This window comes from Entelurus aequoreus, linkage group LG09, assembly GCF_033978785.1.
Source record: "Entelurus aequoreus isolate RoL-2023_Sb linkage group LG09, RoL_Eaeq_v1.1, whole genome shotgun sequence".
Taxonomy (NCBI): domain Eukaryota; kingdom Metazoa; phylum Chordata; class Actinopteri; order Syngnathiformes; family Syngnathidae; genus Entelurus; species Entelurus aequoreus.
The window spans coordinates 32,754,085-32,781,497 of record NC_084739.1 but is presented as its reverse complement, the minus strand read 5'-3'; the positions used below and the strand labels follow the sequence as shown (position 1 = coordinate 32,781,497).

Below are 27,413 nucleotides of genomic sequence, written 5' to 3'. Positions count from 1 at the left end.
ACAGGCTGTTTAGCGCTTATTACTCGGATTTTAGCAGATTAGGCCCTTAGTGTTTAAGTATGTGTGAAAGGTGTCTTTTGGAGTGGAAAACAGTACCTGTACTCTTTTCTACAGTCATATTAGGTAGGCATACTAGGCATATCAGAAATATTATGCATGGATACTACAAGAAGTATTACTTCTTCATAGAAAAAGGTATAGGATGCTTCTTCCTATTCCTCTTTATAATAATACCTGGGATTTAATAATAATACCTGGGATTTATATAGCGCTTTTCTAAGTACCCAAAGTCGCTTTACATGTTAAAAACCCATCATTCATTCACACCTGGTGGTGGTAAGCTACTTTCGTAGCCACAGCTGCCCTGGGGTAGACTGACGGAAGCGTGTCTACCCGTGTCAAATTGTCCAAACGTAAACATGTGATGTTCCTCAATGTAACTTGTTATGCATGTCTGGAACACATAAACAATACCATACCATGCTGGTCAGTATGGCAGCCATTTTGGGAAGACAGATTGGACGAACCCCATGTTACTGGAAAGCACAGCACATTTGTGTCAAGTGTTTTGCATTTACAATAAGGATGTGAAAATATTGTCCTTTACGAATAAGGACAAAGATCAACTGCAGGGTCTCAGGAGGTTAAATAACTTTTCACATAAATCATCTTGAAACAGCACAGAAAAATTGTATTATTAGTGGCATCTTTAGCAAGCCTTCCTGTATGACTGAGGTCTCACCCGATGTAGACCATTCCTTCCATAGCCAGGCAAAGAGTTTGTTTTGGTTGGAGAAGTTGGATCTAAAAGACACAAAGTGTTTTCAATTAATCACAACGAATCACTGAGAAGACAAGGCTCCTCTTAATATGTACCCGCATCTCCATTATTCTGCTTGGGGTCGTAGCGCTGAGCAGAGAGACTCCTCGCGTGACGCTCCCTAATCTCATCTTTTTCCATTTCTTCCCTCAGAATTAGCTTTCCCAAACCAGACTGAATCTAAGAACCAACACATATTCCAGTCAAAACAGGACAATTGATGTTTTTAAGGTGTTGGGTTAGGGTGGCGTACCTTGTTGAGATGTTCTTCCTGAAGCTGCTTTCGTTTCAATGTCTCCTCCTCCTCTTCTTCTCTTGATCGTCTTCTGCCTTCTGAACCTACAGGATTCAATAAGCCCCGGAAAAAAAATCTGTCAGGCTGGATATATATCATGCATTAAATGTATACAGTGCAACGTATTCACTGTAGAGGCAATAACTGAAAGGCGGGTGTCCACTAATTGTACGTCAATAAATGAGACAAAAAAGACTGGGTACACAAATGTGAGACAGAGTTGACAGGACATACAAACAGGGGTACTTTTTGGAATATTTGGGTATGCAGACATGATGACTTTTGTAGCTTCAATCATTCATCCCCTGGATTTACTGCTAACACTCAGCACAGCACAAATGTAAGACACATGGACATACATCAGTTTGAAGTCAGTCTCAGTTATCTCTGTCCAAGTCATTTGTGGCTTTTATTATGTCCGGTACAATCATCGTACCAAACAGTGCAGGAACATAAGGAGCAAAGTTGAAATAAGACTTGTGGCAGAAAAATAAACCAAATATACTTTGTGTTGTGCAAGCGAAACACAAATTAACGAATAATTAAAAGGAAACTGCACTTTCTTTAGGAATTATGCCCTTTATTCACAGTCTTTATGTGTGTGGGAGAAGAACACACATCTTTCTCTTTTCTGTGTTCTAAATCATGAAAAACTGCTTGCTAGAGACGGCTAACAATGTAGCTAATGGGACTCATCTATTCCACCAATAAAGCCCTTTAAAAACAACATCCAAAAACCGCCAACAATGCTGAATTTACATGCGGGGACCTGCATATTAATCGAGTATTTGTCATGGCGCGGGCTCGAACCCGCTTTTCTTCGGCAGCTGGGTCTACCGGCACCTCTGTTGGCAGCGTGGCAGGACACCTCCCTGCTCACGCTGGGCGCATCACGCCCACGCGCCGGCAAAGCTGCAGACAATCTCCAATCAGCGCACCTGTGACTAATGAGAGAGGACTGCATAAAGACCAGCGGACCCAATGATCCTTTGCCGGAACGTAGTTTCTCTCTTGGAGTAAGCATCTCGTCTCTGGCTTCCCTCCCTCGTACTTGCTCGCTCTCTCTGTGCCCTTTCCTGTTTCCCTTGTTTGATGTCCATTTTGTCTTCCACAGCTCATTCCCCGCCTCCCGTGTTCGAGTTGTGTTTCTCGATCTCCCTCTGGATTCTGGACTGCCTCCCCCGATTCTCGACCCCTGCTTTGACACGGACATTGTTGCTTCTTTCTAGCCCCCGACTGCTTGCCTGCCCACGGACAACCTTCTTGCCGAGCCCGTTTGGACTGACGAAGGATTCACCCAACATGCACAAACAAGTAACCCTGGTAACATTCATATGGTTAATTCTACACATCGTCTTGCACCCATCACTTGAAGTAGCATACACATCCTACCCATTCATCAGAAGGTTTATAAAACCTGTTAAACCTAGTCCTGCTGTGGTGTCGTCTCCTTCCCCCGCCGTACACAACAGTACGTTCCGGCCAACCATGTCGGAAGAGGGCAACACCGGCAAGCGCCAGTCCCGATCCCCCAGGACACCTGACCTTGCTGTCTTGAGTGCTGTCGTGGACGAACACCAGGTTTGTTTTTCTGCTTTGGAGGACAACTTGGAGAAGGCCTTTACCAGACTGTAATTCTAGGCTACACAGCCTGGGTCCTAGAATGACTACCGAGCCCGCGCCGTGACATTATTAGCAACATTGTTATTCTCTGAGCTAACGCTGAGAAACTACTTTCAGTAACACAGCACATTGCATCATTCGGCATTCCAGTGAGAGTGGCCATTGTTAGTCACCGTTTTGTTATGTTCATATTGTTGATGGAAATAGTGATTGTTGCTATGCGCTCTGTAAAATCAATGCATCCAGAAAAGAAGTCCCGGTTATTTTTAAAATGAGAAAAATAATGTAAATATGACATGTTATCATGAATGTGCATATTCCTACAATACATATACCAGTACTTAGAGCTGGTATATAAAACATTGTTGGAAGTTTTTCAATATTTTTTTCAAGGGCTTTAAAGGCTAAATAGATCAGATCCCCATGACCTGCATTGCTAACCGTCTCTTGCTAGCAGTTTTTACTATTTAGAATGCTCAGAAAAGAGAAAGACATGTGATTTTTGTGGAAAATTCCCCAAAAAAAGTGTGGTTTCTCTTAAAGTGATGCAGGGGATGCAGCTAAGCTTTTAGGGAAGCTCCAAGGGGAAACAAGAATTAGTCAGAGGATGTTTTTGTTGTGCTGCTACGTGGTCTGAGTGCAAGCATGCCCAATAGGAACCTACTGTACCTAAAACAGCGATAGAGCCGGGCTGACAATCACCCTCACACTGTGAGTTGTCGTCTGGAGAGGGAGCATGGGCAGCAGGGAAGGTGGCACATCTGATGATGTCATCAGCCGACTTGCTTTGACGTGCTATGTCATCGGTATCTAGGTTGGTAACCATGGCAACTGATCTATCAGCGTCACAGGCTCAGCAACAAGTAAATTAAACATCTCTTGAGCGTCTATGATTTATGACTCTGTGTGATGCGTACGACGCAGAGCCATTTCAAGACTAAAACAAAAGAAGTATCATCCCTTGGTTTGTGTCTTAAAGATAATAACTGCATAATCGTCAGAATTCTACACATTACGCTGCATAGTTTAAGGAAGCAGTGTAATGACAGAACATGGCTTGTTCAGTTGGACAAAGTGCTGCAAGTGAGACAGATGAGAGACAGACTTCAAACATACAACATATTGACACTGGAGTGACTAGCAAAACACATCAGTTGATCACATCATTACTTTGAAATCACAATTCAGATCATAAAACAAGGATTAAATAGGGAGGAGAGTACCGTATTGTTTGTAGATAGGTGGTTTTCTGTAAATGTTGCTGCCCTGATCTGAAATTAGTCAAATACAGAAAAAAACAAAGCATTTACAGATATTTTAGCACTTACAGAATCCCACAAAAGTAAGAACACAGGAACAATGGTACAGAAATAAAACTTAGATTTGTTTTAGAGTAGTCAGTGTGCAGATTGTATTGCAGTATAGATGTACCATGCACTGAACACAACACAGCTATCATTGTCTAAATAGCTGCAGCGCACGTGAGTTGAAGATATCTTGGCTGCAGTCTAGCATGGTGCGGCCCCCGATTTTCAGGGCGGAATGCAATGATTGGTGTTCATGGCTGTCAATCACAGACAACTCTGCTTCGTGTTGCGATTGTGTACTTTCTCTCTCTCAACTGCATTGTTTTTCTTACTGCTCCCGGCGGGGCTTGAACCCAGGTTGCCGGTGTGAAAGGCCAGCCTCCTGACTACTAAACTAAAAGCACGGGCAATCTCTCGGACCGCCAGCACTGTTCTTGAAGTTGACTGGCCTCTGTTTCACCCGCACATGCGCCTGTCGCGAAGGAAATGTATTCACGAATAAAATTATTTTTCAAAATCAATGATATTTTTACATTGTTGCTGTTCTGTTGAGTAAAATCTTTTTTTTTTTTTTTTTTTAGGGCGAGGACAAGGGGGTGTTGAGCTTTAGGTGTGGGCCCCCAAAACACCCACAGCCCTGGGGCCTCCCCTTAGTTTAGGTCGGCCATGGCGATCATGGTGTGTTGTTGCACGAGTGTTGTTGGCAGCGGGGAGCTACGGTTCACTGAGGTAAACGTGAACTTCAACACAGCATTCTGAAACAGGCATGATCACCTGTCTTGGAAAACTGGGCTGCATGTTTTCCGACGCGGTAACGATTCCAAAGACACATCCAATGTTATGCCCGGGAGAATTAAAACAGTGCTAGATGAGACATTTTTAACTCATTATTGACATTTAAGACACAGTTGTTGACTGTGATAATAATGGCTGTGTCAAGTTTATTCAGAAGACTTTCCAAGCTGTACATTGACTACTCTAATTCATATAAAAGTTTAATGCGCATACTCACTCAGAAAAAAGGCAAAAGCAAAAGATACAGATAGATAGATAGATAGATCTAGAGATAGATAGATCTAGAGACAGACAGATAGATAGATAGATAGATAGATAGATAGATAGATAGATAGATAGATAGATAGATAGATAGATAGATAGATAGATAGATAGATAGATAGATAGATAGATAGATAGATAGATAGATAGATAGATAGATAGATAGATAGATCTAAAGACAGAGATAGATAGATAGAAGGTAGGGAAGAGCAGTGACAGGGTGTGCTCCAACTCCTACCTGGGAGGTGAAAATGTTTAGGGGTCTGAGAGAGAGGCGGGGTGCCCGGCCGGCTGTCGGGCCTAAGCGGGAGAGGGGAGCTCCGGCCGCTTGGTGGGTCAGTGCCTCCATTGAGAAGAACCAAAAAGGAACATAAGCAGGGATGCATAAAGGGAACCAGAGTGTGGATGGGACAACACAAGGACCGGCGGGACTAGTAAATGTTAGTGTACAGCTGTAGATGAATTTAGTTAGAAGAGGGAAGCAGTATGAAGATTATTGTACGTCCAACATACGATGTACACTGTGCAAGTAATAAACACTATTTGTTGGATGGGAGATGAGTGAATCTTATTTTAATTTTAGCATCGGGCTTTGTAGTTTGAAAATTGAAAATTCATTTAACTGTATTTATCAAAAAATATCTGATTATTCAGGGAATCATTCGTACAAATGTATTAGTACAACTTCTCACCTGCATGCAGACATCTAAAACACAAATGGGCCTCATCGACTAAGATCCCAAATAACACAAATAGCGTGTGCAAACTACACAATTGCGTGTATTATTTGTGGGCGTGCTGCAGGTGATCTCTAAGACGGTGCGTACATTTGATAACAAGTGCACAAGTGGTGCAGACCGCCCAGTTTGAATAAGGATTTTGGGTGTGCTACTGATTGTTACAATGGAGACAGTCATTGTCCAACCTGTAGGGTTTTGTTATGTTGTGGAAAATGCAGCGCACAAATATGAAAGGGATCGAGACAACCTATTTTTGGCACGCCAAAGATGCGCTCTAGAAGCTGTGATGGTGTTCTGATGGTGCATGTAGAACACGGGTGTCAAACTCATTTTAGCTCAGGGGCCGCATGGTAAAATCATGGCTTGAAAACTTAAAAATAAAGACAACATCAGTTTGTTTTCTTTCTTTTACTTTGGCCAAAAATAGAACAAGCACATTCTGAAAATGTACAAATCACAAATATTCCTCTGGACAAAACACTTCAGGTTTGTTGAAAATTCTAGAGGAAATTGGTGCAGTTTTAAAAACACAATACGCTTAGACTTTGTCTCATTGTATCTACAAAGCCAGGATTAAACTTTAAGTCACAGTCTTTCAGGGATTGAACAAAAACTCTTCTAGGTGTCAAATACCTCCTTTATGATGTCCACGTATCAATTCAGAGCTAACTCAACAAACCGTAAGAAACGGATGTAAAAACTATTCAAAAGCGTTAAGTTCACTTTTCTCGTGTTTGACAGAGACATTTTGGGGCAACGAAGGTGCCAAACGACGATGTGTTCGAAGCAAAAGACTTAAAACATGCCGTTTTATGTTTCATGTTGGTCGAGGAGGAGGAGACACAGTCCCCCTTTACTGTGTACCTGGTGCTTGGCCCCAGTATAAACCGTTTGCTTGCCTAACAGAATTGTTATTGGGACATCCAGTGGACACATTTAGAACAGCAGTTTCTTTCGTTCCAAAAAAAAAAAGCAGCTAATTTTTATACTTGGTAAACTCATCACGCGGGCCGGATAAAACCTGTTCGCGGGTCTGTTCCGGCCCGTGGGCCGTACGTTTGATCTAAAATGATCCAAATGTAAGAAAATGTTCCGAAAGATTGATAAAATTAGCTAACAATTAAAAAAAACTCCAGCAGACTATAGCTAACATTTGATAGCTCAAATTAAAATTAAATCAAATTATATCGCTGAATTTTTTTTTCTGACAGTCGAAACGTGTTGAGACGCACACGGACATCATTTATTATGATCACATACTCACAATGCCTGGGACGCATCAATTTGTGCGTAACTGTGCCAGTTTGTACGTACATTCATGATGCGCTATACATAGACGCAAATCGTCAGCCGCAAAACAGTTTCAGGCTTGCTAAATCACATTGCGAGTGCATAATAATTATATTTGTATCTTCTCCTCCGGGTATTGTGGGTGTTCTGATAATCTGAATATGTCCTGCACTGACATGGAGACAGACACTCTAAATGGATTGCGGTCGCTATTTTTGCTCTTTTAAAAAGGTGCAATTCTCTGTGCACAAACTTAGTAGATCAAGTTATTGAATTTGCACTATCAAGTCTGCATGTGTTTTAGTAACCCTTAGTAGATCAGGCCCAAAGTGCTCTTGTGTTATTAATGATGGCACTGTTTGTTGAGGAGGTGGTGATGGATCCGTGATGTGACCAGCATGAAGTGGCATCCCACGGTGCAATGGAAATGGAGTGTTTCACTGGGGGAGCGGAAGTGCACGGTGGCATGAGGGGGTCTTACCTTGGCTATGGGGAAGGAAGTGGTGTCTGAAAGGGGAGGTGGGGCGGGAGTCATTATTTCTGGAGCCCACACTGTTACTGCACAGGGAGGAGCAGAGTTTCTGCATGCCTGTCAGAGCCTCTGCGGGGAGGAAGGGAGCGTGTGGGACCCCCAGGAGCAGCCAGCAGAGTGGCACATTGTGAGTGGGTGGTAGAGGGTGAGACAGTGGGGGGCAAAAGAAAAGCAAAATATGCAAGCATTGAAGGTTGAAAAAAGGAAATTATTATAACCAAGGGAAAAAGATTCCATTCTTTTACATATCACTACAGAAGTTGTGATGTTACAGAAGAAAATTGGCTCTCTGGTTGTTGTCAGCAAATTCCAATTTTTTTTTCATATTCAGTGAAATCACAAAAAGACCAAATTTAACAACCAAGAAGTCAATTTTGCTGAAGGTGCCCTCTAGCATGGTACAACACCAAAGGAAGGGAATTAGGAATAAAGTACTGATCTATCATCACTCCTATCAGGTCACATCATCAGCATGACATGAAACAATGTTGCATTATGGCCACAAAACAATCCACACAAGTACTCACCTGGCCTGTGAAAGTGCTGCGGCGACCGTGACAGAGTGGGGGTGTAACCATGGCGATTATAAACCGGCGAGCCTATAGAGCCTTGACTGGTGGACCTTTGGAGGATGCGTTCTCGCTTGTCATAACATCCCTAACGTACATAGTGTAACATAGCATACATAATATTACATATAGTATAAGGTGACATTGTCAACAGCCCTGCAATGGACATCTTGAATTTGATAAGCTCACCTCATTGGATAGAGTTGGTGACATGGTTCTGAACGACTAGGAAGAACAACAGAAGTGTGGATAAGGAAAGTCTTGTTTTAATTGTTATCATTAAGGCATTCTCTTCTTATAGCTCTACTTCATAGACAACACCCATGCAGGTACCATAACTGAGATTGAATATAGGCACCATTAACATTGTAGAGTTCAACGAATGTATACAGTATATATATATATATATATATATATTATTAAAAACATTTATATATATATATATATATATATATATATATATATATATATATATATATATATATATATATATATATATATATATATATATATATATATATATTAATTTTTTTATGGGCCGTATTAGAATATGTGTAACCTGGTACATGTTAAACATATGAAATAACCGACTATCGGAAACTGCAGAGACATGGGCTGTTCATCATATCAAATACAATGGAACCTCCATTTACGAACTCCTTTCTTGTGCAAACCTTTCGACTTACGAACCACAGACCGAATAAAAACACGTCTCTGTGTATAACAGGGTTTCTTCAGTTTAATTCATTTTTAATGCGACTTAAAAAAGATTAAAGATTAAAGTACCAATGATTGTCACACACACACTAGATGTGGTGAAATTTGTCCTCTGCATTTGTCCCATCCCCTTGGGGAGCAGTGGGCAGCAGCGGCACCGCGCCCGGGAATCATTTTGGTGATTTAACCCCCAACTCCAACCCTTTGTTGCTGAGTGCCAAGCAGGGAGGTTAAAACACATTTAGTGCCCGTGTTGAAGATCGTTATCATATATAGTCAAAAGCAAATAATTGCTCATATAGACAAAATTGTAAGCATTTGACAATGATCATCTTGAATATTTGTTTACATTAACTGAGGCCAAATTAAGCACTAATGTAATCAAATTAAGTTAAAGTTAAAGTACCACTGATAGTCACACACACACTAGGTGTGGTGAAATTATCCTCTGCATTTGACCCATCCCCATGTTCACCCCCTGGGGGTGAGGGGAGCAGTGAGCAGCAGCGGTGGCTGCGCTCGGGTATCATTTGGTGATTTAACCCCCAATTCCAACCCTTGATGCTGAGTGCCAAGCAGGGAGGTAATGGGTCCCATTTTTATAGTCTTTGGTATGACTCGGCCGGGGTTTGAACTCACAACCTTCCAGTTTCAGAGCGGACACTCTAACCACAAGGCCACTGAGGAAATCTTAAATCAAACTGAATAATAATAACAATGCAAGTAACCGAAATGCAACAAACATAGTATTTGTTTCAAATATAATTGAAAGGTCAATAACTTATCATCCTAAATAGGTCAAAAACTGACTTTCAAACTCTGTTAGCAAAAATTGCATTTCAATAAATAGTCAAAATCTTAAAGTGCAGTTTTTTTCCCCCCATTTGGACAAACTGGGTTGAGTGGTTTGTTTTATTGTCTTTTTTCTTGCCGATGCCATCGCGGCTTACTTGCTAGTTCATTCGTGTTGATGAGCTTAAGTTGCTCATTCAGTTTGAAGATGAAATATTCTTACAAAGGGACATTTGGCTTTGTAATAATCATTTTCCCTCCTAACTTTCGTGACCAGGGAGTCGTGACCAGCCATCGCGACTTGCTACTGAGAAGCATTGCTAAGTACACACCTATTCTGTGTGTGCGTACGCTAGTAGTCTCGCCTCCTCATACCCAAACTAAAATTGTGGATGAGAGGCTTCACTCCCGTTTATTTCATTTTACTGTGGAGTAAACATGCCCAGGTGCTGAGAGCGATGCACAGATCGTGACCTCTTGTAGCCACTTTGAAAGCCAGAGGCGAAGAAAACAAACAAACACGAACATAGCAATTTATTGATGTTATTAAGTTCATTTTCATTTATCGTTCAATTATTTTTTATTGAATAGCTGCCCAGGCCTACAATTGTGTGGATATTTTTAATGCCTTTAAACATGGTATTTAATGCTTTTTATTGCCATTTGAGACATTCAGTTTCGCAAAATCAATTTAATGAATTTTAATGCTCTTTAAAGGCCTACTGAAATGAATTTTTTTTATTTAAACGGGGATAGCAGATCTATTCTATGTGTCATACTTGATCATTTCGCGATATTGCCATATTTTTGCTGAAAGGATTTAGTACAGAACAACGACGATAAAGATTGCAACTTTTGGTATCTGATAAAAAAAAAGGCTTGCCCCTACCGGAAGTAGCGTGACGTAGTCAGTTGAACATATACGCAAAGTTCCCTATTGTTTACAATGATGGCCGCATGAAGTGAGAGAGATTCGGACCGAGAAAGCGACAATTTCCCCATTAATTTGAGCGAGGATGAAAGATTTGTGGATGAGTAAAGTGCAAGTGAAGGACTAGTGGGGAGTTGAAGCTATTCAGATAGGGAAGATGCTGTGAGAGCCGGGGGTGACCTGATATTCAGCTGGGAATGACTACAACAGTAAATAAACACAAGACATATATATACTCTATTAGCCACAACACAACCAGGCTTATATTTAATATGCCACAAATTAATCCTGCATAAAAACACCTGCGTGTTTGTTATGCTAGCTCCTAGCTCCTCTGCTAGCTCCTAGCTCCATAGAACACGCCAATACAATTCAAACACCTGATCAACACACACAATCACTCAGCCCAAAAGACCGTTCACCTAACCCAAGGTTCATAAAGCTTATATATTTTTAAAAAGTTACGTACACACGCAAAAAAAAGTTGCGCACATACGGTCAAGCGATCAAATGTTTAGAAGCCAAAGCTGCATACTCACAGTAGCACGTCGGCGTCTTTGTCATCCAAATCAAAGTAATCCTGGTAAGAGTCTGTGTTGTCCCAGTTCTCTACAGGCGTCTGTGTATCGAAGTCAAAAGTCCTCCTGGTTAGAGTCTCTGTTATCCGAGTTCTTCTATCTTGACTGCATCTTTCGGGAATTTAAACAAAGAAGCGCCGGCTGTGTACTGTTGTTGCTGACTACGTTCGAAAAATACGTCCATTTCGCACCGACAACTTTCTTCTTTGCTTGCTCAGCTTCCTTCTCCATAATGCAATGAACATGATTGCAACAGATTCACGAACACAGATGTCCAGAATACTGTGGAATTATGAAATGGAAACAGAGCTTTTTCGTATTGGCTTCAATGTGGAAGGCATACCCGTGTTCCCCGGTCTACGTCACGCGCATACGTCATCCTCAGAGGCGTTTCGAACCGGAAGTTTAGCGGCAAATTTAAAATGTCACTTTATAAGTTAACCCGGCCGTATTGGCATGTGTTATAATGTTAAGATTTCATCATTGATATATAAACTATCAGACTGCGTGGTCGGTAGTAGTGGGTTTCAGTAGGCCTTTAATGAATCACAGAAAGCTCGTATGAACCTTTTAGTTATTGTGTGCCTTCGGCGCAACAAAAGCATGCTAGCTTTTTAGGCTATTTTTGCAGGTACTGTATGCACCTCAGAGTCAAATATTTTGTTACTTGAAACATGACTACTGTTAGCATGCTAACCTTAGCCTGTTAGTTTTTTTTATCCATTTTTGCAGGTGCACACTTCACAGTCATACTATATATTGTGATACTTTACACATGCTAACATTTCATGCTAGCTTTTATAGCTTAATTTGCAGCGCCCTAACTGTTTGCATTTCAGTTCGGCATCAACTTTTCAGCAAAAACTATGGAATCAGCAGTCTTGGAGGATTTTCATTCAGTTGCTTAATTTTGTAGCTAAAAAGTACAACGGACATGACAATAACTATGATAATTTCAAATGGTGAATTTCTGGTTTTAAGAAACATTAAAATAAATGAAGAAAATACATTGTGGTCGTCAGTAACAATTTCATTTTTAAATCAGGCACTGCGACTGACAGATGAGCAGTCCAAGGTGTACGAGTCTAGTGAGCCTGAAGAGAAAAAGTATAGAGAAACTGGAAGGCTGAACAGCTGAGGTAACTCACCTTGTCATCAGGCAAGGGTGAGCGGTCCCTCCTGGCATTGAGAAGCTGCGAGGTACAGTACAGGAAATTTCATCAGCAGGTGTATGGTAGCACATTCCTAATATTGATGAACACATACAGTAAAATCCAGAAATTTTCCGGATTTTTTCTCTTAAAACACACAAGAGGGTCAGTTTAGGAATTGCATTCTTGCTGGTCAACATGACTGCAAGGATGGCGTGCATGCAAGGTGAGAAGCATGCATGGGTGTTTACCTCTCCTACACTCTCTCGTCTCTCCTCTCTCTCCTCCTGGGAGGTGGTGTACATAGGCTCATAGGTAATAAGATCGGGGCGCTCAATGTCATAAATGGCTTTGACTTTTGGAATGGCAGCTAGGTCTCTGTAATCAAGAATCTCATTGTCTACTTTTGCCTAGGGAGACAAATAAAGACAAACATGCACACGCTAACATAAGCAAAGACATACTGCTTATGTAAAGGCATTTTCTTACAGAACAAGGTTCAAATGTAACAATTAGGCTTGACGTAAATAGGAATGGGAAGGGGTACATTTTCATTATGAGAGAAGGAACTATAGGTAGTCTTAGGGATGGGTACCAAATTCGGTACTTTTATAAGCACGGTCCGAATTCCCACATCGATTCACATAAAATCAAATGGTGCCATATTGCGAAACCTTTGTTGCACATGACATCACGTCTGGTTGCAGACTGGGCCGGCTCCAACATCCACTTAGGGAGTGGACCCGGTGGGACTGCCTCTAGGTCAGGGGTGTCAAACTCATTTTACATCGGGGGCCACATGGAGAAAAATCTACTCCCAAGTGGGCCGGACTGGTAATATCACGGCACGATAACTTAAAAATAAACACAACTTCAGATTGTTTTCTTTGTTTAAAAATAGAACAAGCACAATCTGAAATTCTACAAATCATAATGTTGTTGGGTTTTTTTTTTTAGACTTACATGTTGCGGTTTATAATATTCTATCTTTGTTTGTCATTATTTATATTTTCTGAATAAATTATGTGATAATTGATGTTAATTTTCAATCTATCAAGATAAAAAATTATATCAAAATCTAATTACAGTATGTTATTTATGTAGTTCGATCATTTTCCCCGACTGATGTGCTAACATCATGTGGTTTATTTTGTACATATGTAGCATCTTCTACAAATATACAAAGAATTGCTATTGCGACATCTAGTGGACACATTTAGAACAGCAGTTTCTTTCATTCAAAAATTTCAGGTTCATTTTTATACTTAGCAAACTCATCTCGCGGACCGGATAAAACCTGTTCGCGGGCCTTATCCGGCCCTCGGGCCATACGTTTGACACCCCTGCTCTAGGTAATGTTACAATATTCCGTGACAACATAGCAAGTATGCCTGATAGAAAACATGTGAACGCACAGTAAGGCTCCACTTATCTAACTGTGCCAACTTGATGCTGATTTACATTGAATTTGCCATAAACACGCTACTGATTAGCATTAGCAATTTTATATGGCAATTTTAAACACCTCTAAATTTGGTAATGAAAACTACAACTAAGATGCAAGTTACAATCAAACAGTTGTTGTGCAATAAAAGCAATACTTATAGTATTGACACGTTGTTGGTGCACTAAAAGACTGTATTCAGCTTAATGGCAAAGACTTCCTGACTATGCAACACACCGAAGCCACACTGCTGTCATCTAGCGTCTAGGACTACTACTGTATAACACTTGGAAAGACTCAAAAGTGTAAGAGAACAGAATAACAAGTAAACAGCTCACTGTTCAATGTTAAATATGAAATGAGAGTGTATCAATAAACACATGAGCACAAACAGAAGTATCGAAAAGTAGCACCGTTAAGTAACGGTACAAATTCCCAGTTACCGGTATTTGGTACCGTTTCGATTCAAATACAGTATGAAAGGTACCCATCCCTAGTCTCAGCATAACATATTGAGACATACAGTACGTATCTGTGATATATATCTTACATAGATTGTGTGACCCGGTGAGCCAGGTATGCTTGAACCAGGTCTGGAAGAAATACTCTCAGATGACGACCTAGTAGGCTACAGAAGAGAGGAAATGTACATAGTCACGACATCTCACTTGTGTTGCCATTACATATTCCCTAACACATTCCAACCATTATGAACATGAGCGATGGGAGAGATTTGCAACCCCTGTATTGTCGTAAATCATTTCAAATACTTTGCAACATGTCATCTCAGGAGGAGGTCATTCATTTGCAAATGTGCAAAAGTGAATGAGTGTGGCATAGAGCTGTGGTGCTAGATCACGATGCCGGTTTAGGATATATGGACTGTTTGCATGACAATAGCAGCCCTGAATGTAGTGTAATTAAATGATCGCTTAAACCCATTGCGTAAATGGGGCTTTTCAAAAAGACGTATTAGCTATTCTGAATGCTGTATGGAAGGCACTGGAGGTTGTCCCCTGCAGATGGCGGCACTCTGTCCTAAGTGTGTGGTGAGACCCAATGATACCATCTCATAGGCAATAGTGAATACAGTACCTGCCTTTCTGTTTTTTTAAGGAATAAAAGGGACGCGTTATTATCGCGTTAACTTTGACAGCTCTAATTTATATACCTGTGGCTATACAGACACACACATACATATATATATATATATATATATATATATATATATATATATATATATATATATATATATATATATATATATATATATATATATATATATATATATATATATATATATATATATATATGCACAGTCTATATATATATATATATATATATATATATATATATATATATATATATATATATATATATATATATATATATATATATATATATATATAACAGATAGTATACACACGAATAAAACACATAGTTGGCGCAGGATACATCTTGCTTTGGGATCTTGGGCTTGAAAAGGTTGGTGACCACTGATTTACATCGTGCAAGTCTGCCTAATATAACGTCCGGTGACTGTGCACAAAGTCAAACAGTTCAATAATAAACATTTTGAAACCACAACAGCCTCTCTGTTTAAGTGGCTGTTTCCTCAAATTAACTGCCGGTTACATAGTCCGAATTTGTCTACGTTCCCACAAAACGTCGCCATGGGACATGGACAGATAAGTGCTTTCTGGCAGGATTACGTAGAGGTTACATGAACACACAGGTTCCTACCCTCTCCATGTGTCTCTCCTCTGTCCTTGTTGTGTTCTTGCAGCCAGGATGCCACACCGTTGATCCTGAAGACAAACAGTCATCAGCATATTTACATTAAAGGCCATTCCACCAAATCTGTGCCATTTTCATTTTAAAACCCTCATAATAAAATCAAATTTCGGACTTTTTTCAACTCAAAGTCTGATAATACACTTCTTTAACTACTCAACATGCGTATTGGCTCATCTCCAGCAAAAATGGTCATCTATTCTTATGACAAATACTGTAGATTAGCAATTGATTGATTGATTGAAACTTTTATTAGTAGATTGCACAGTACAATACATTAGGGATGGGCGATACCACACTTTTAGGATTCGATACGATACCGATACTTTTTCTTGCATTTTCATCGATACCGATACCGATACCAATAATTTCTTATTGCCAATTTTTTGTCAGTCAAAAATATATTACTATTGTTATTATTTAAGACAAATCACAAGACAAATACAAACCAATTATACCACATTTATTATGGTCAATATATAATAAAAGTAAAATTAAAATAAATAACATAAATATGAAAAATAAATTAAATATTATATATAATAATAACTATATATTATATATAATAATAATTAAATATTAAGGCTTTCCAATTAACAGTCAAATCCGAATTGCAAGAAGCTGCAGTTATTTTTTAAAGTTTGTGATATAATTAGCAATTAATGAAATATGAAATAGGCTAATGTTTTCGAAATGTAAGAAATCATGTCACAGATTAAAACCAAAATCACATTCAATCATATATTCAAGATTTTCTTGGAAAAAAATAAAACTGTAATGCAAAGATGAAGAATCTCCAAATTGTATCTCTTTCTTATCTTGTTTTAAATACTCAAGCAATTTTCAACTAACAGTAAATTCCCCTGTGTGGAAATTATTTGAATTTAGGATAATCATTTAAACATCCATCCATTTTCTACCGCTTATTCCCTTCGGGGTCGCGGGGGGCGCTGGAGCCTATCTCAGCTACAATCGGGCAGAAGGCGGGGTACACCCTGGACAAGTCGCCACCTCATCGCAGGGCCAACACAGATAGACAGACAACATTCACACACTAGGGCCAATTTAGTGTTGCCAATCAACCTATCCCCAGGTGCATGTCTTTGGAGGTGGGAGGAAGCCGGAGTACCCGGAGGGAACCCACGCAGTCACGGGGAGAACATGCAAACTCCACACAAAAATATTCAGTAAACATTACTAAAAAAAAAAAAAAACAATGCCTGTTTTAAGTCAACAAATGGACAACACTGGATATGCCTGGCTGCATCGCTGTCGGCTGGCTGTGTGTGTGTTGCACGTTGACGACGCTCATTCGCTGTCTCCTGTCACGTGACTGGGCCAGCTCTATACTCTGCCAGGTACAGGGGTGTCCCAGCACATAGTAAGTTAAAGTAAGTCATCAAAAACATCTGAAAGTGATGCTTGCACCCCCCACACGCCGTTTTTTGGTTTATATCGATACTTTTTTCAGAAAAGTGATGCCAAATGAGTAGCGAGTGAGTATCGATATATCGATACCACAGGATCGATACGCACATCCCTACAATACATATTACGTATAATTGACCACTAAATGGTAACACCCGAATAAGTTTTTCAATTTTTTTAAGTCAGGGTCCACGTTAATCAATTCATGGTAAATGACTCACTGAAATTAACCTGAATGAGTTTTTAATCTTAGAATTAGCATAGAATTAGCAAATACTTGAAATTAGTGATGCAACGATCACTGCTGCAATGATAAACCACGGTAAAATTCCCGACAGTTAGCATTATTATCGTACAACTGTGACTGATTACCGAACTCACGATGATACTGCTAATTTCCTGGAAAAGTAGCTAATAACTAGCTATAGTAAATGCTAACATCAATACAAGACAAATTACCGTCTTTACCCATTACAAAAACCATTACTCAATCTGAAATAAAAATACAAACATACTTAAACACTCAACTAAAAAGCCAAAACAATATTTAGTGTTTTCTAATGCCAAAGAAAGTACATTTTATTATTTTATGGAGTTTAATTTGTGTCTTCATTATCAAAGCGTTTCTTGACACTAAATTTATGTAACGGATTACGTTTAATGTGATGAAAATGATCACGGTTACAGGTATTATCACGCTATTGTTCAATGTGCTCAAAACGTACTTACACACACACACACTCTAAAATGGTTTACCAAGTTTGATTTTTTTAAATAAAACATGCTCTCCCATACTAAATGGGTGGTTATATGGAGTGTTGAAACAATTTACTTGCAGAAAAATTCAGTTCACAAATATTCAAATCTCATATCCATTGTCTGTAAATTAGGTCTGAAGTTGATGCACTGAATTTTCTGCACTGAATTTTTATACATTTCATTAATTTTAAAACACTGTGTTTAAACAAACTGAATTTTTAAACACACATATTTTGCTCATGTATTTTTATTTAATTAAATTGTCAGTGTAATTTAATGCGAAAAGATTCATCCATCCATCCATTTTTTTACCGCTTGTCCCTCTCTGGGTCGCAGTTGTGCTGAAGCCTATCCCAGCTGCACTCGAGAAAAAAGGCGGGGTACACCTTGGACAAGTCGCTACCTCATCGCAGGGCCAACACAGATAGACAGACAACATTCACACTCACATTCACACACTAGGGCCAATTTAGTGTTGCCAATCAACCTATCTCCAGGTGCATGTCTTTGGAGGTGGGAGGAAGCCGGAGTACCCAGAGGGAACCCACGCAGTCACGGGAGAACATGCAAACTCCGCACAGAAAGACCTCAAGCCTCAAACCAAGGACCTTCATATTGTGAGGCACACGCACTAACCCCTTTTCCTCCGTGCTGCTGTAAAAAGATTCAGTTTACAAAGTTTAAACACAAAAAAGTCAGTTACATTAATTCCGATCAAAAAAGGTTTTGGTGCTAAAGACACAAATGTGTGTTTTATTTTAAAAAATCAAACTTGGTTAAACCATTTTAGTGTGTGTGTGTGTGTGTTTGTGTGTGTGTATAAGCACTTTTTGAGCACAAACACATTACAGTGAGCCAACAAAATGTGTTATTTTCATCATTTCTAAACAGCAAATATGTTTAAAAATAAGAACAGAACGTCCTCTGCATTGCGAGCTACAGTACCTCTTCTGGAGGTTTGTGTAAATGTAGCTAAACTGCAGGGTAATTTATACCCGGAGAATTGTAGCAAACTACACTACAAGCGACACGGCAAAAGTAGATTGCTACATCAAAGCTACATTTAACTGCATTTATAGCTATGGGCCCACATGTATGATATCTATGTTAATGTAGAGTGAGAGTGAGAGTGTACGAATGGACCCAATAAGGGTCCATTACTATTAACTATATGTCATTTAGCTGGGGACACCCTACAACTACCTCTAGGGGTCCCCACATCCCACTGTATGTATTTATTTAGTTTGCCTTTTCTTTGGCCCACTCCTATAATGTTATTAATTTTCTCTACCTACAGTAGACAGCATCTTGACAAAATAACAAAAAAACAATGACTAAAAACTAAGGTTTTGGACATTGTTTTCTTTAAACAATGTCTAAATATGGCCAAGGACGCGCATTGTAGTGGATTTCCTTCACGTGATCTTCTCACCAAAGGAAAAATCTAATCGCGGGAGAGAATTCTTCTCCCATTTTCAACTATGGTTCTTTTTTTTTTGAGTGGTCAGCTTGAAGCGTCCCTCTGTCTTGGACTCTCTCGTCGTCATGTGACAAGAGTGCGTGACTGTTATGATTTTGCTTACTGGTTTCGATGACCCGCCTTATCTTGCCTCTGATTGGCTAGTCCGCAATGTTTCGCCCTAACCTTGGCCAATTGTGACTCATCATACGAACACCAACCAATTATCATAGATTTTCTCTTTATATATGGATGTTCTCATTCATCAAGGTCATTGGATTTTCTCAATTTTTTGGGGCCTGGATTTGCAGTCTATTATCTTTGTAGCTTGTAGTTTTGTTGTAAGCTTACCTAGCTACATGTGTCTACAAGTGGCTAAGCTACAGGTAAAAGCTACTCGTTAAAAAAGTAGCCAAGCTACCGCCAAGCCAACCTGAAAATATAGTTAAGCTACGTAGCTTAGCTACATGTAGCTCGTTACTGCCCATCACTGCCGTACCTAACACTCTTACTGTTTTTCAAGTGGTTGTAAAAACGAACGTGACGACTTCGACACAAGCAGCTCACCTTGCAGGTACATTTCTTCTCCTTCAGTGAACATCTGATTGCACCTGCTGCATCTGGCACAGCTGGGGTGGTAATGTTTATCTCCTGCCTGTAAAAACATCACAAAAAAAAAGATCTGCAATCAGAGTGAAAAAGGAAAGATCAATGACATCTACAGTACTGAGACAGGGAATAACCCAATAATCTCACTGCATTCAGCTGTGCCTGCCTGCTCTGAACCCCAAAGCCTGTTCAACCTTGGAACGTTTCATCAAAGTCAGTGAGGGGCCTGATAAATATCGCAGTCAGATTGGCTTTGAGAAATACGTGAAAGAACAACAACACTTTTGACAGTCAATCTATATGTATGTGCTACATTGCATAGAGTTCTGTTCAAGCGGATATAGAAATGTTACATTATACATAATACATACACTAAACTATTTGTCATGATCCGTTGCCCGGATCATGTTTTGTTTAGTTTTTTACTCCCTCAGTTCTGTTTTCAGCCCCCCTGGGTTTGTGTTTTAGTTGTCATGGGTGCTGATTAGTTTCACCTGTCTCTGATTAGTGTTCGGGACGCTCATCTGCTCCTGGGCACTAATCAGAGAGCTACTTATTACTGTTTTTTCGCCACACACTGTCTGGCTGTCTTGTTTGCTTTACGCAACAGTTACGTTTGATGATTTCTTACTTCTTTGCTCACTATTCCTGTGCTAAGTTTTTGCCTTAGCTCCCCGTGCGATCGACACGCGTCTCTTTTCTTTTGTATCTTGTCTTTTGCTATTTTGAGTTATTTATGAGGAATAAATCATTTCCTTACCGGCACCTCACCTACGGAGTTCTTGCTGCATTTTGGCAGAACGATCCGTGCAGTAAAATGCGACCCAAGCGTGACACTATTAAAGTATTGGTTACAATTGCTATCAGTGCTACATGATATTAAACTACAATAAAGCACGGCGTTGATAACTATTTACAGCTTTAACTCCTCTGTCTTTCTGCAGGATTTTGGAGTGTGACTAGGGGAAATTTTTGTCCATCCAGAAGAACACTTATGAGGTCAGAGGTCACTGATGTTCACTGGAAGGCCCTGGCTCATAATCTCCGGTCCAACCCTGTGTTTCTCAACTTTTATTAAACCAAGGCACATATTTTGCATGATAAAAATGTCACAGTACACCACCAAACATGCCATAGCCTTTTCTGTTGTATGGATGAAAACAGTTGGACACAGGTTAATTATGTACCTTCTGTCATCTAGTGGAAGAGCATTTCATTGTTCTGCGTGTTACACGTTACACTGACATATGCATGCAGCGAGAAAGAGTCCTATTCTCTCATGTGCTTAAGTGAAAAACTACGCAATTGCGTGGGTTATGGACGTGCAGCATTCTCCCCCTCGACTTGGGTCTGTCATTTGCGCCTTCATCCAAGATGCTCACTCTGGGTACTCTTTTGTACTTATGAGCCTTTGAGGCTGGATAATGTCCATCACTCCAGGAAGGTGAAACATTATATTGCACTTGAAGTTTCAATGCAGTGTATACCACACGAATAGAAATGATAAAAGAGACTTCCAGAAAGCTATCAGATCTACCGTATTTTCCGGACCATAGGGCGCACCGGATTATTAGGCGCACTGCCGATGAGCGGGTAGAGTCAAGTCTATTTTCATACAAAAGGTGCATCGGCTTATAGGGCGCATTAAAGGGGTCTTTTTTTTTTTTCTAAATTGAAAACACTTCCTTGTGGTCTCCATAACATGTAATAGTGGTTCTTTGGTCAAAATGTTGCATAGATTATGTTTTACGGATCATTTTCAAGCCGCTTTCTGACCGTCACTTCAGGATGCGCCGTGGCTCACCTTCGGCAGCGTCTTTTCTCCGTCATCTTTGTTGTAGCGGTGCAGCAATCAAGGACGGGAGTAAAAGAAGTGTCAAAAGATGGGGCTAACTGTTTTAATGACATTCAGACTTTACTTAAATCAATAACCGAGCAGCATATCCTCATTTGTGGCTCACGAGTGCAATAAAAACCATCCGACCAGAACTCTAACAACTAAAGTTCCTTGGGTGAATACTGTACACTCACTACACCGGTATGTTTTAGCGCTTTCATGGCAAGTTTACTGATTAATATTAGTAAGAACTTTACACTACTTTACATTAGAAATGGCAACAGCGTAGGATGAATGTCCCATAACAAGAAGATAGAGAAAAAGCTTATAGACTACGGTGTCGGCACAGACTACAAAGGCGGAAGTGCCCATATTTTCAGGACTTATGCAGATCCCAAATACAGATCAGCAGGTACCAAAAGGTAAGAAAATATTGCGAAACCAAACACCAGATAATATGTCTTACCTTATACACACACCATAATAATACTCGTATGTTGAAGCACAGAGCAATCCATCAAGCGATGCGGCTTCATAGCTTACCAAAGTTGTACTAAAACATTTTGATCGATTTTTTAGAAAGGATTTTAAGTGCGCCTTATAGTCCGAAAAATACGGTATTCTGATCACCTCATGTGACACACCTGGAAACATCCATTGAGATGGGGATAAAAGGACTCTGCATTAGCTATTAAAAAAAATCTAAATGCATATCGTTGCTTGATTAGTGGATTCCACAGCGGATGGGCACTGCATGTTTGAACATCCTGGTACTAACGGACAGGCATGCAACTATTTTCTTCTGACCGTAATCATTGAACTAAAGTATGTGACTATTTAATATAAAATATATATACATAATGTGTATCAATTGATTCTAATGATTTTTTGGACAGTTAATGTCAAACTGTCAGCTGTCGCCCCCCCTTGTAAGCATCCATCCAGCCATCCATTTTCTACCGCTTATTCCCTTCGGGGTCGCGGGGGGCGCTGGAGCCTATCTCAGCTACAATCAGGCGGAAGGCGGGGTACACCCTGGACAAGTCGCCACCTCATCGCAGGGCCAACACAGATAGACAGACAACATTCACACACACACACCTTGCAAGCATGTGCACACAAAAACACAAACTAAGCCCATGGTGACGCATCACCACTTCATAAACACATGTGCTAAACAGAACACACAACACACTCAGGGCGGTTACACTAAACAAGTGAAGGAACGTTTCATCTATGGATTTACATTCAGCCAGGAAGAAGAAGCTGTTGCCTGTGCATACACACTTCATCACCATGACATCAAATACACATAAAAACTGCCTGGATTGATACGGCCTTTTCAAATTTAAAGTGTTATCTTTTTCATGGATTTCAATGGAATTCACATGTTTTAGTAAAACTCCATGCTGCGCAATTTTTACAAAACCAAAAAAGGCATCATGGCAAAGTCTACCTCATTAGTAATGAGCCCGCCTTCATTCCAGACTTACACACTTTTACCTGATTTATGCTGGGGCAAACCCAGGTCACCAGTTTGTGAGGTGAGTGTGCTGAATGGTAATCTCCCAGATTGCCAGCACTATTCTTGAAGTTGACTGGCCTCTGTTACACTCACGCAGACGTGCATGCGCCCGTCACAAAGGAAATGTATTCATCAACAAAATTATTTTTTTAAATGGGTGTAATTTTTGCATTCTTGCTGTTTTCTTGAGTATAATAATGATTTTATTTTTCCAAATTGTGTTTTCAAGGAATGTGTACTTTTGTCTCTAAAAAGGTGTCTCCAGCCTGCGAGCATCTACATTCTGGCCCACAGGACGTCCCAAGTTAAAATATATATATTTATATGTATATATATACCCATATCTGCTGTACAGATTTACTTTACAAAAGAGAGGTGGGATACTTCTCTTGCTGCCTTATTTGTATTTGACTTTATTAAATGATTGGCTGTTTAGTGTTTGGCGCAGTGGACCAGAGCAGGAGTGTATAAAAAAGAAGACAGGGAAATTGAGGGGACAAGACAACACAAAAATTGTAATAAACTGTATATGTGTATGCGTATATATACACACACACACGGGGCGGTATAGCTCGGTTGGTAGAGCGGCCGTGCCAGCAACTTGAGGGTTGCAGGTTCGATCCCCGCTTCCGCCATCCTAGTCACTGCCGTTGTGCCCTTGGGCAAGACACTTTACTCACCTGCTCCCAGTGCCACCCACACTGGTTTAAATGTAACTTAGATATTGGGTTTCACTATGTAAAGCGCTTTGAGTCACTAGAGAAAAAGCGCTATAGAAATATAATTCACTTCACTTCACACACACACATATATATATATATATATATATATATATATACATATGTGCAGGGGCGCCGAAAAGGGGGGGTAAAGGAAACGGATTCTAGGGGCCCATGATGGAGGGGGGCCCAGAGAGGCCCCTAATGATGATGAAATTATAATACAGGGGGCCCTGTAAAGATTCTTTTCATGGGGCCCAAAATCCCTAGCGGCTCCCCTGCATATGTGTGTATATGCAGTACAGGCCAATAGTTTGGACACGTCTTCTCATTTCATTGCGTTTTCTTTATTTTCCTGACTATTTACATTGTAGATTGTCACTGAAGGCATCAAAACTATGACACCTGTGAAGTGAAAACCCTTTCAGGTGACTGCCTCTTGAAGCTCATCGAGAGAATGCCAAGAGTGTGCAAAGCAGTAATCAGAGCAAATGGTGGCTATTTTGAAGAAACTAGAATATAAGACGCGTTTTCAGTTATTTCACCTTTTTTTGTTAAGTACATAACTCCATATGTGTTCATTCATAGTTTTGATGCCTTCAGTGACAATCTACAATGTAAATAGTCATGAAAATAAAGAAAACGCATTGAATGAGAAGGTGTGTCCAAACGTTTGGCCTGTATTCAAACCATTCCACCTTCAACATATTCCACTCTTCCTGGACATTCAAAATACAATTTTTCCAAGTTCAAAAAAATTCCAGGAATTCACAGAATTCCTGTTTATCCAAACCCTTTTTTGACCCTTTTTTCTGGTGACTACTCCTTCCACATTTTTCAACCCACTTCAACCGTTCCTCTTAATCAGGACACATTTTCGAGATGGAAAAATGTGCGGTTTTCCCGAAATTCCAGGAATTCCTTAATGCCATTTCTCAATTAAAAATGTTACTACTCCAACATTTCTCGACCGATTTGAAAAATTTCAACACCAACCATTTCAACTTATTCAGACCAATCAAGTTTTTTTTTACCATTTTGAAAAAAAATCCAGATTTTTACAGAAATATTTAGGAAATTCCCATTGAAATCAATGGGACATTCTTCAAAGTTCCACAAATCCCACATTTTTCATCTGATTCAAACAGTTCCAACTTCAAAATATTAGCCTGTTTTGGGAATTGTGTGCTTTACTTTCCAATAATTCTAAAACAAATTCCAGGATTTCAGTTCAACTCCAGCATTGGAGCATTCACACGCAATTCCTTCAGGAATTGCCTCATCAAGTTTCCTTTTGTTGTTTTCTATTAAGGCAGTAGCTTTACTTACGGTATTTAAGAGTTATGATGGATACAGTGATTTACTCTATATTGCTGCCATGTTCTTGACATATGGTTTATGTGAAATGTGTCTGTTATTTGACAAAAAAAGAGACTTATTGAAAAAGAAAGACTTTGTTTTTGTTTATCATTGGGAAAAAAAAGACTGTTTTTGGCAATTATTTAATAATAAAACATTTTAAAAAGACTGTTTTGTCAATTGTAATAGAAAAAAAAACTTAAGAAGGGGAATGTTGTGTATTGGGCTAAGGTGTGGGGCGGTATAGCTCGGTTGGTAGAGTGGCCGTGCCAGCAACTTGAGGGTTGCAGGTTCGATCCCCGCTTCCACCATCCTAGTCACTGCCGTTGTGTCCTTGGGCAAGACACTTTACCCACCTGCTCCCAGTGCCACCCACACTGGTTTAAATGTAACTTAGATATTGGGTTTCACTCTGTAAAAGCACTTTGAGTCACTAGAGAAAAGCGCTATATAAATATAATTCCCTTCGCTGCTGCTGTTGGTTGTCCTGTCGAGTTCTTTTAGAACATTACACATACTGTACATTACAGTTTAATTGCAGACACACAAGTTTGTATCACATTATTATTTTATGTAATATTTACAGCATTTGTGGCAAAGTGAGTTCATAGTTAGTGCTTGCAGTTGAAAATCTACTCAAAATAATCTTTTAGCTGAACACTTTCATGTCAAGAGAGAGTTTGGCTCCGTGTTAGAGAGATTACAGCGCAGATTAACAAACTACATTTATGGCAAACTGAATTTAAGTAGCAGCACGTTATGTTAATCCACATTTTCAAAGAAAAAGAGCAAGCCAGCACTTTGGGTTAGCTGGATTTCCCAAATGTCTCTGTCGCTATAGTTGGTGCATCTTTGTCTCTTACCTCCAGCACTTTTCCTGTGATGAACTGATGGCACGCCTCACACTGCACTCCAAAATGGATCTGGTAGTCCTTCTCACAGTACGGAGCACCATCCCTAAGCACAGGAAGTCAATTCTGAACAACTTATAGTTAAAAATTATGTAATATATAATTAATATATAATTTTAAACGGAAGGCGGGCTCATTCCTAATAAACTTTTAGCGGAAAAACGTTTTCAACTCCTGCCTCATCGATAACACATTTCTACATTGGTGAGACTTTGATGCGAGACAGCAGGACGTAGCAACCGACATTCAGCGTGGCGCTTCTGGAAACTGGGAATGCTATAAACTATCATCGATCAACAAAGGGCAAATTAACGCTCTTGATTCAAGATGCACCTCATCTACGACATCAATAATACAGCTTTGGCGTGAGTGATGTGGAATTACCAGGCAGGACACGCAATGCTAACAAGAACGGAATGCTAACAAGTATTAACAAAGCTAATGATCGTAGCTGCGACTGTTGACTGAGTTTTTGCAGCACAACACGCGCCCGTGGTTTCAGAACATGGAAGCTTAGTTCAAACTTAGAAGAATTACCCAGAATGTGACAAAGTATTTCCCTGTTGTCGTATTTTTTGTTGTGTGTTAGTGGCCTGGGCGTCGGCCATAGCAATGATGCTAGGAGGATCCTCCGAGCTACAGGTGAGTACTGTAATCTGCAGTAGGACGCACCCAAGATTTCTATATCAGGTGAAGTGAGTGTTAAAGTAACAATAGGGGGTTATTTCACCTGTAGAGGTCTCAAATAATGTTTATTGTATGTCAAATTGACATATCAATGGCAGCAGTGTGTTCAGCTCCACTCTTCAAGTACAGCACCACTGCACTTGGTACCCCTAAGAAAGAGCACTCAAAAGCGTTTATGATGTATAAATTAGTGATGTGCGGATTGATTCTAAAATATCAATACCGCCGATACCAGATCTCAAATCGATTCTCAAATCAAAATATCGATACTTTTCATCCTTAGTTATTTGAGATAATGTATTAAATAAACAGTGTAAAGTAACTAAATCATTGAGATCGTGTTAAAATGAAACGTGTTTGGTGGGAACTAATTTACGGTAGGTAAGTACGTGATGCGCAAGCGGAGCGGCACACGGTGCTGTGCTCAGTCATTCAGTCTGTCGTTAGTTTGTTTAAAATATAATTGTAATTAAAATGAGTC

The 27,413-nt window shown here is 39.8% G+C and overlaps 1 protein-coding gene across 12 annotated transcripts in view; it reads right to left on the bottom strand.

Moving 5' to 3' along the window:
- Positions 1 to 27,413, bottom strand: part of ablim1a (actin binding LIM protein 1a) — a 107,737-nt gene that overhangs the window by 11,167 nt on the left and 69,157 nt on the right. For 7 of the 12 annotated variants that reach the window (XR_009827258.1, XM_062058601.1, XM_062058597.1 and 4 more), the window contains exons 6-19: positions 26,198 to 26,291; positions 19,853 to 19,940; positions 15,589 to 15,653; positions 14,396 to 14,473; positions 12,653 to 12,811; positions 12,399 to 12,443; positions 8,422 to 8,457; positions 8,191 to 8,320; positions 7,613 to 7,732; positions 5,340 to 5,444; positions 3,962 to 4,009; positions 1,074 to 1,159; positions 877 to 1,000; positions 743 to 804 (exon numbers count right to left, since the gene is read on the bottom strand). Coding sequence is in view for 11 of the 12 variants with exons in the window: in XM_062058601.1 (XP_061914585.1) it covers positions 743 to 804; positions 877 to 1,000; positions 1,074 to 1,159; positions 3,962 to 4,009; positions 5,340 to 5,444; positions 7,613 to 7,732; positions 8,191 to 8,320; positions 8,422 to 8,457; positions 12,399 to 12,443; positions 12,653 to 12,811; positions 14,396 to 14,473; positions 15,589 to 15,653; positions 19,853 to 19,940; positions 26,198 to 26,291 (1,240 nt within the window). In the remaining variant the exon portion in view is untranslated. Of the gene's footprint in view, positions 1 to 742; positions 805 to 876; positions 1,001 to 1,073; positions 1,160 to 3,407; positions 3,549 to 3,961; positions 4,010 to 5,339; positions 5,445 to 7,612; positions 7,733 to 8,190; positions 8,321 to 8,421; positions 8,458 to 12,398; positions 12,444 to 12,652; positions 12,812 to 14,395; positions 14,474 to 15,588; positions 15,654 to 19,852; positions 19,941 to 26,197; positions 26,292 to 27,413 lie in introns of all 12 variants that reach the window. The other 5 variants (XM_062058603.1, XM_062058599.1, XM_062058595.1 and 2 more) reach the window with 5 other exon arrangements.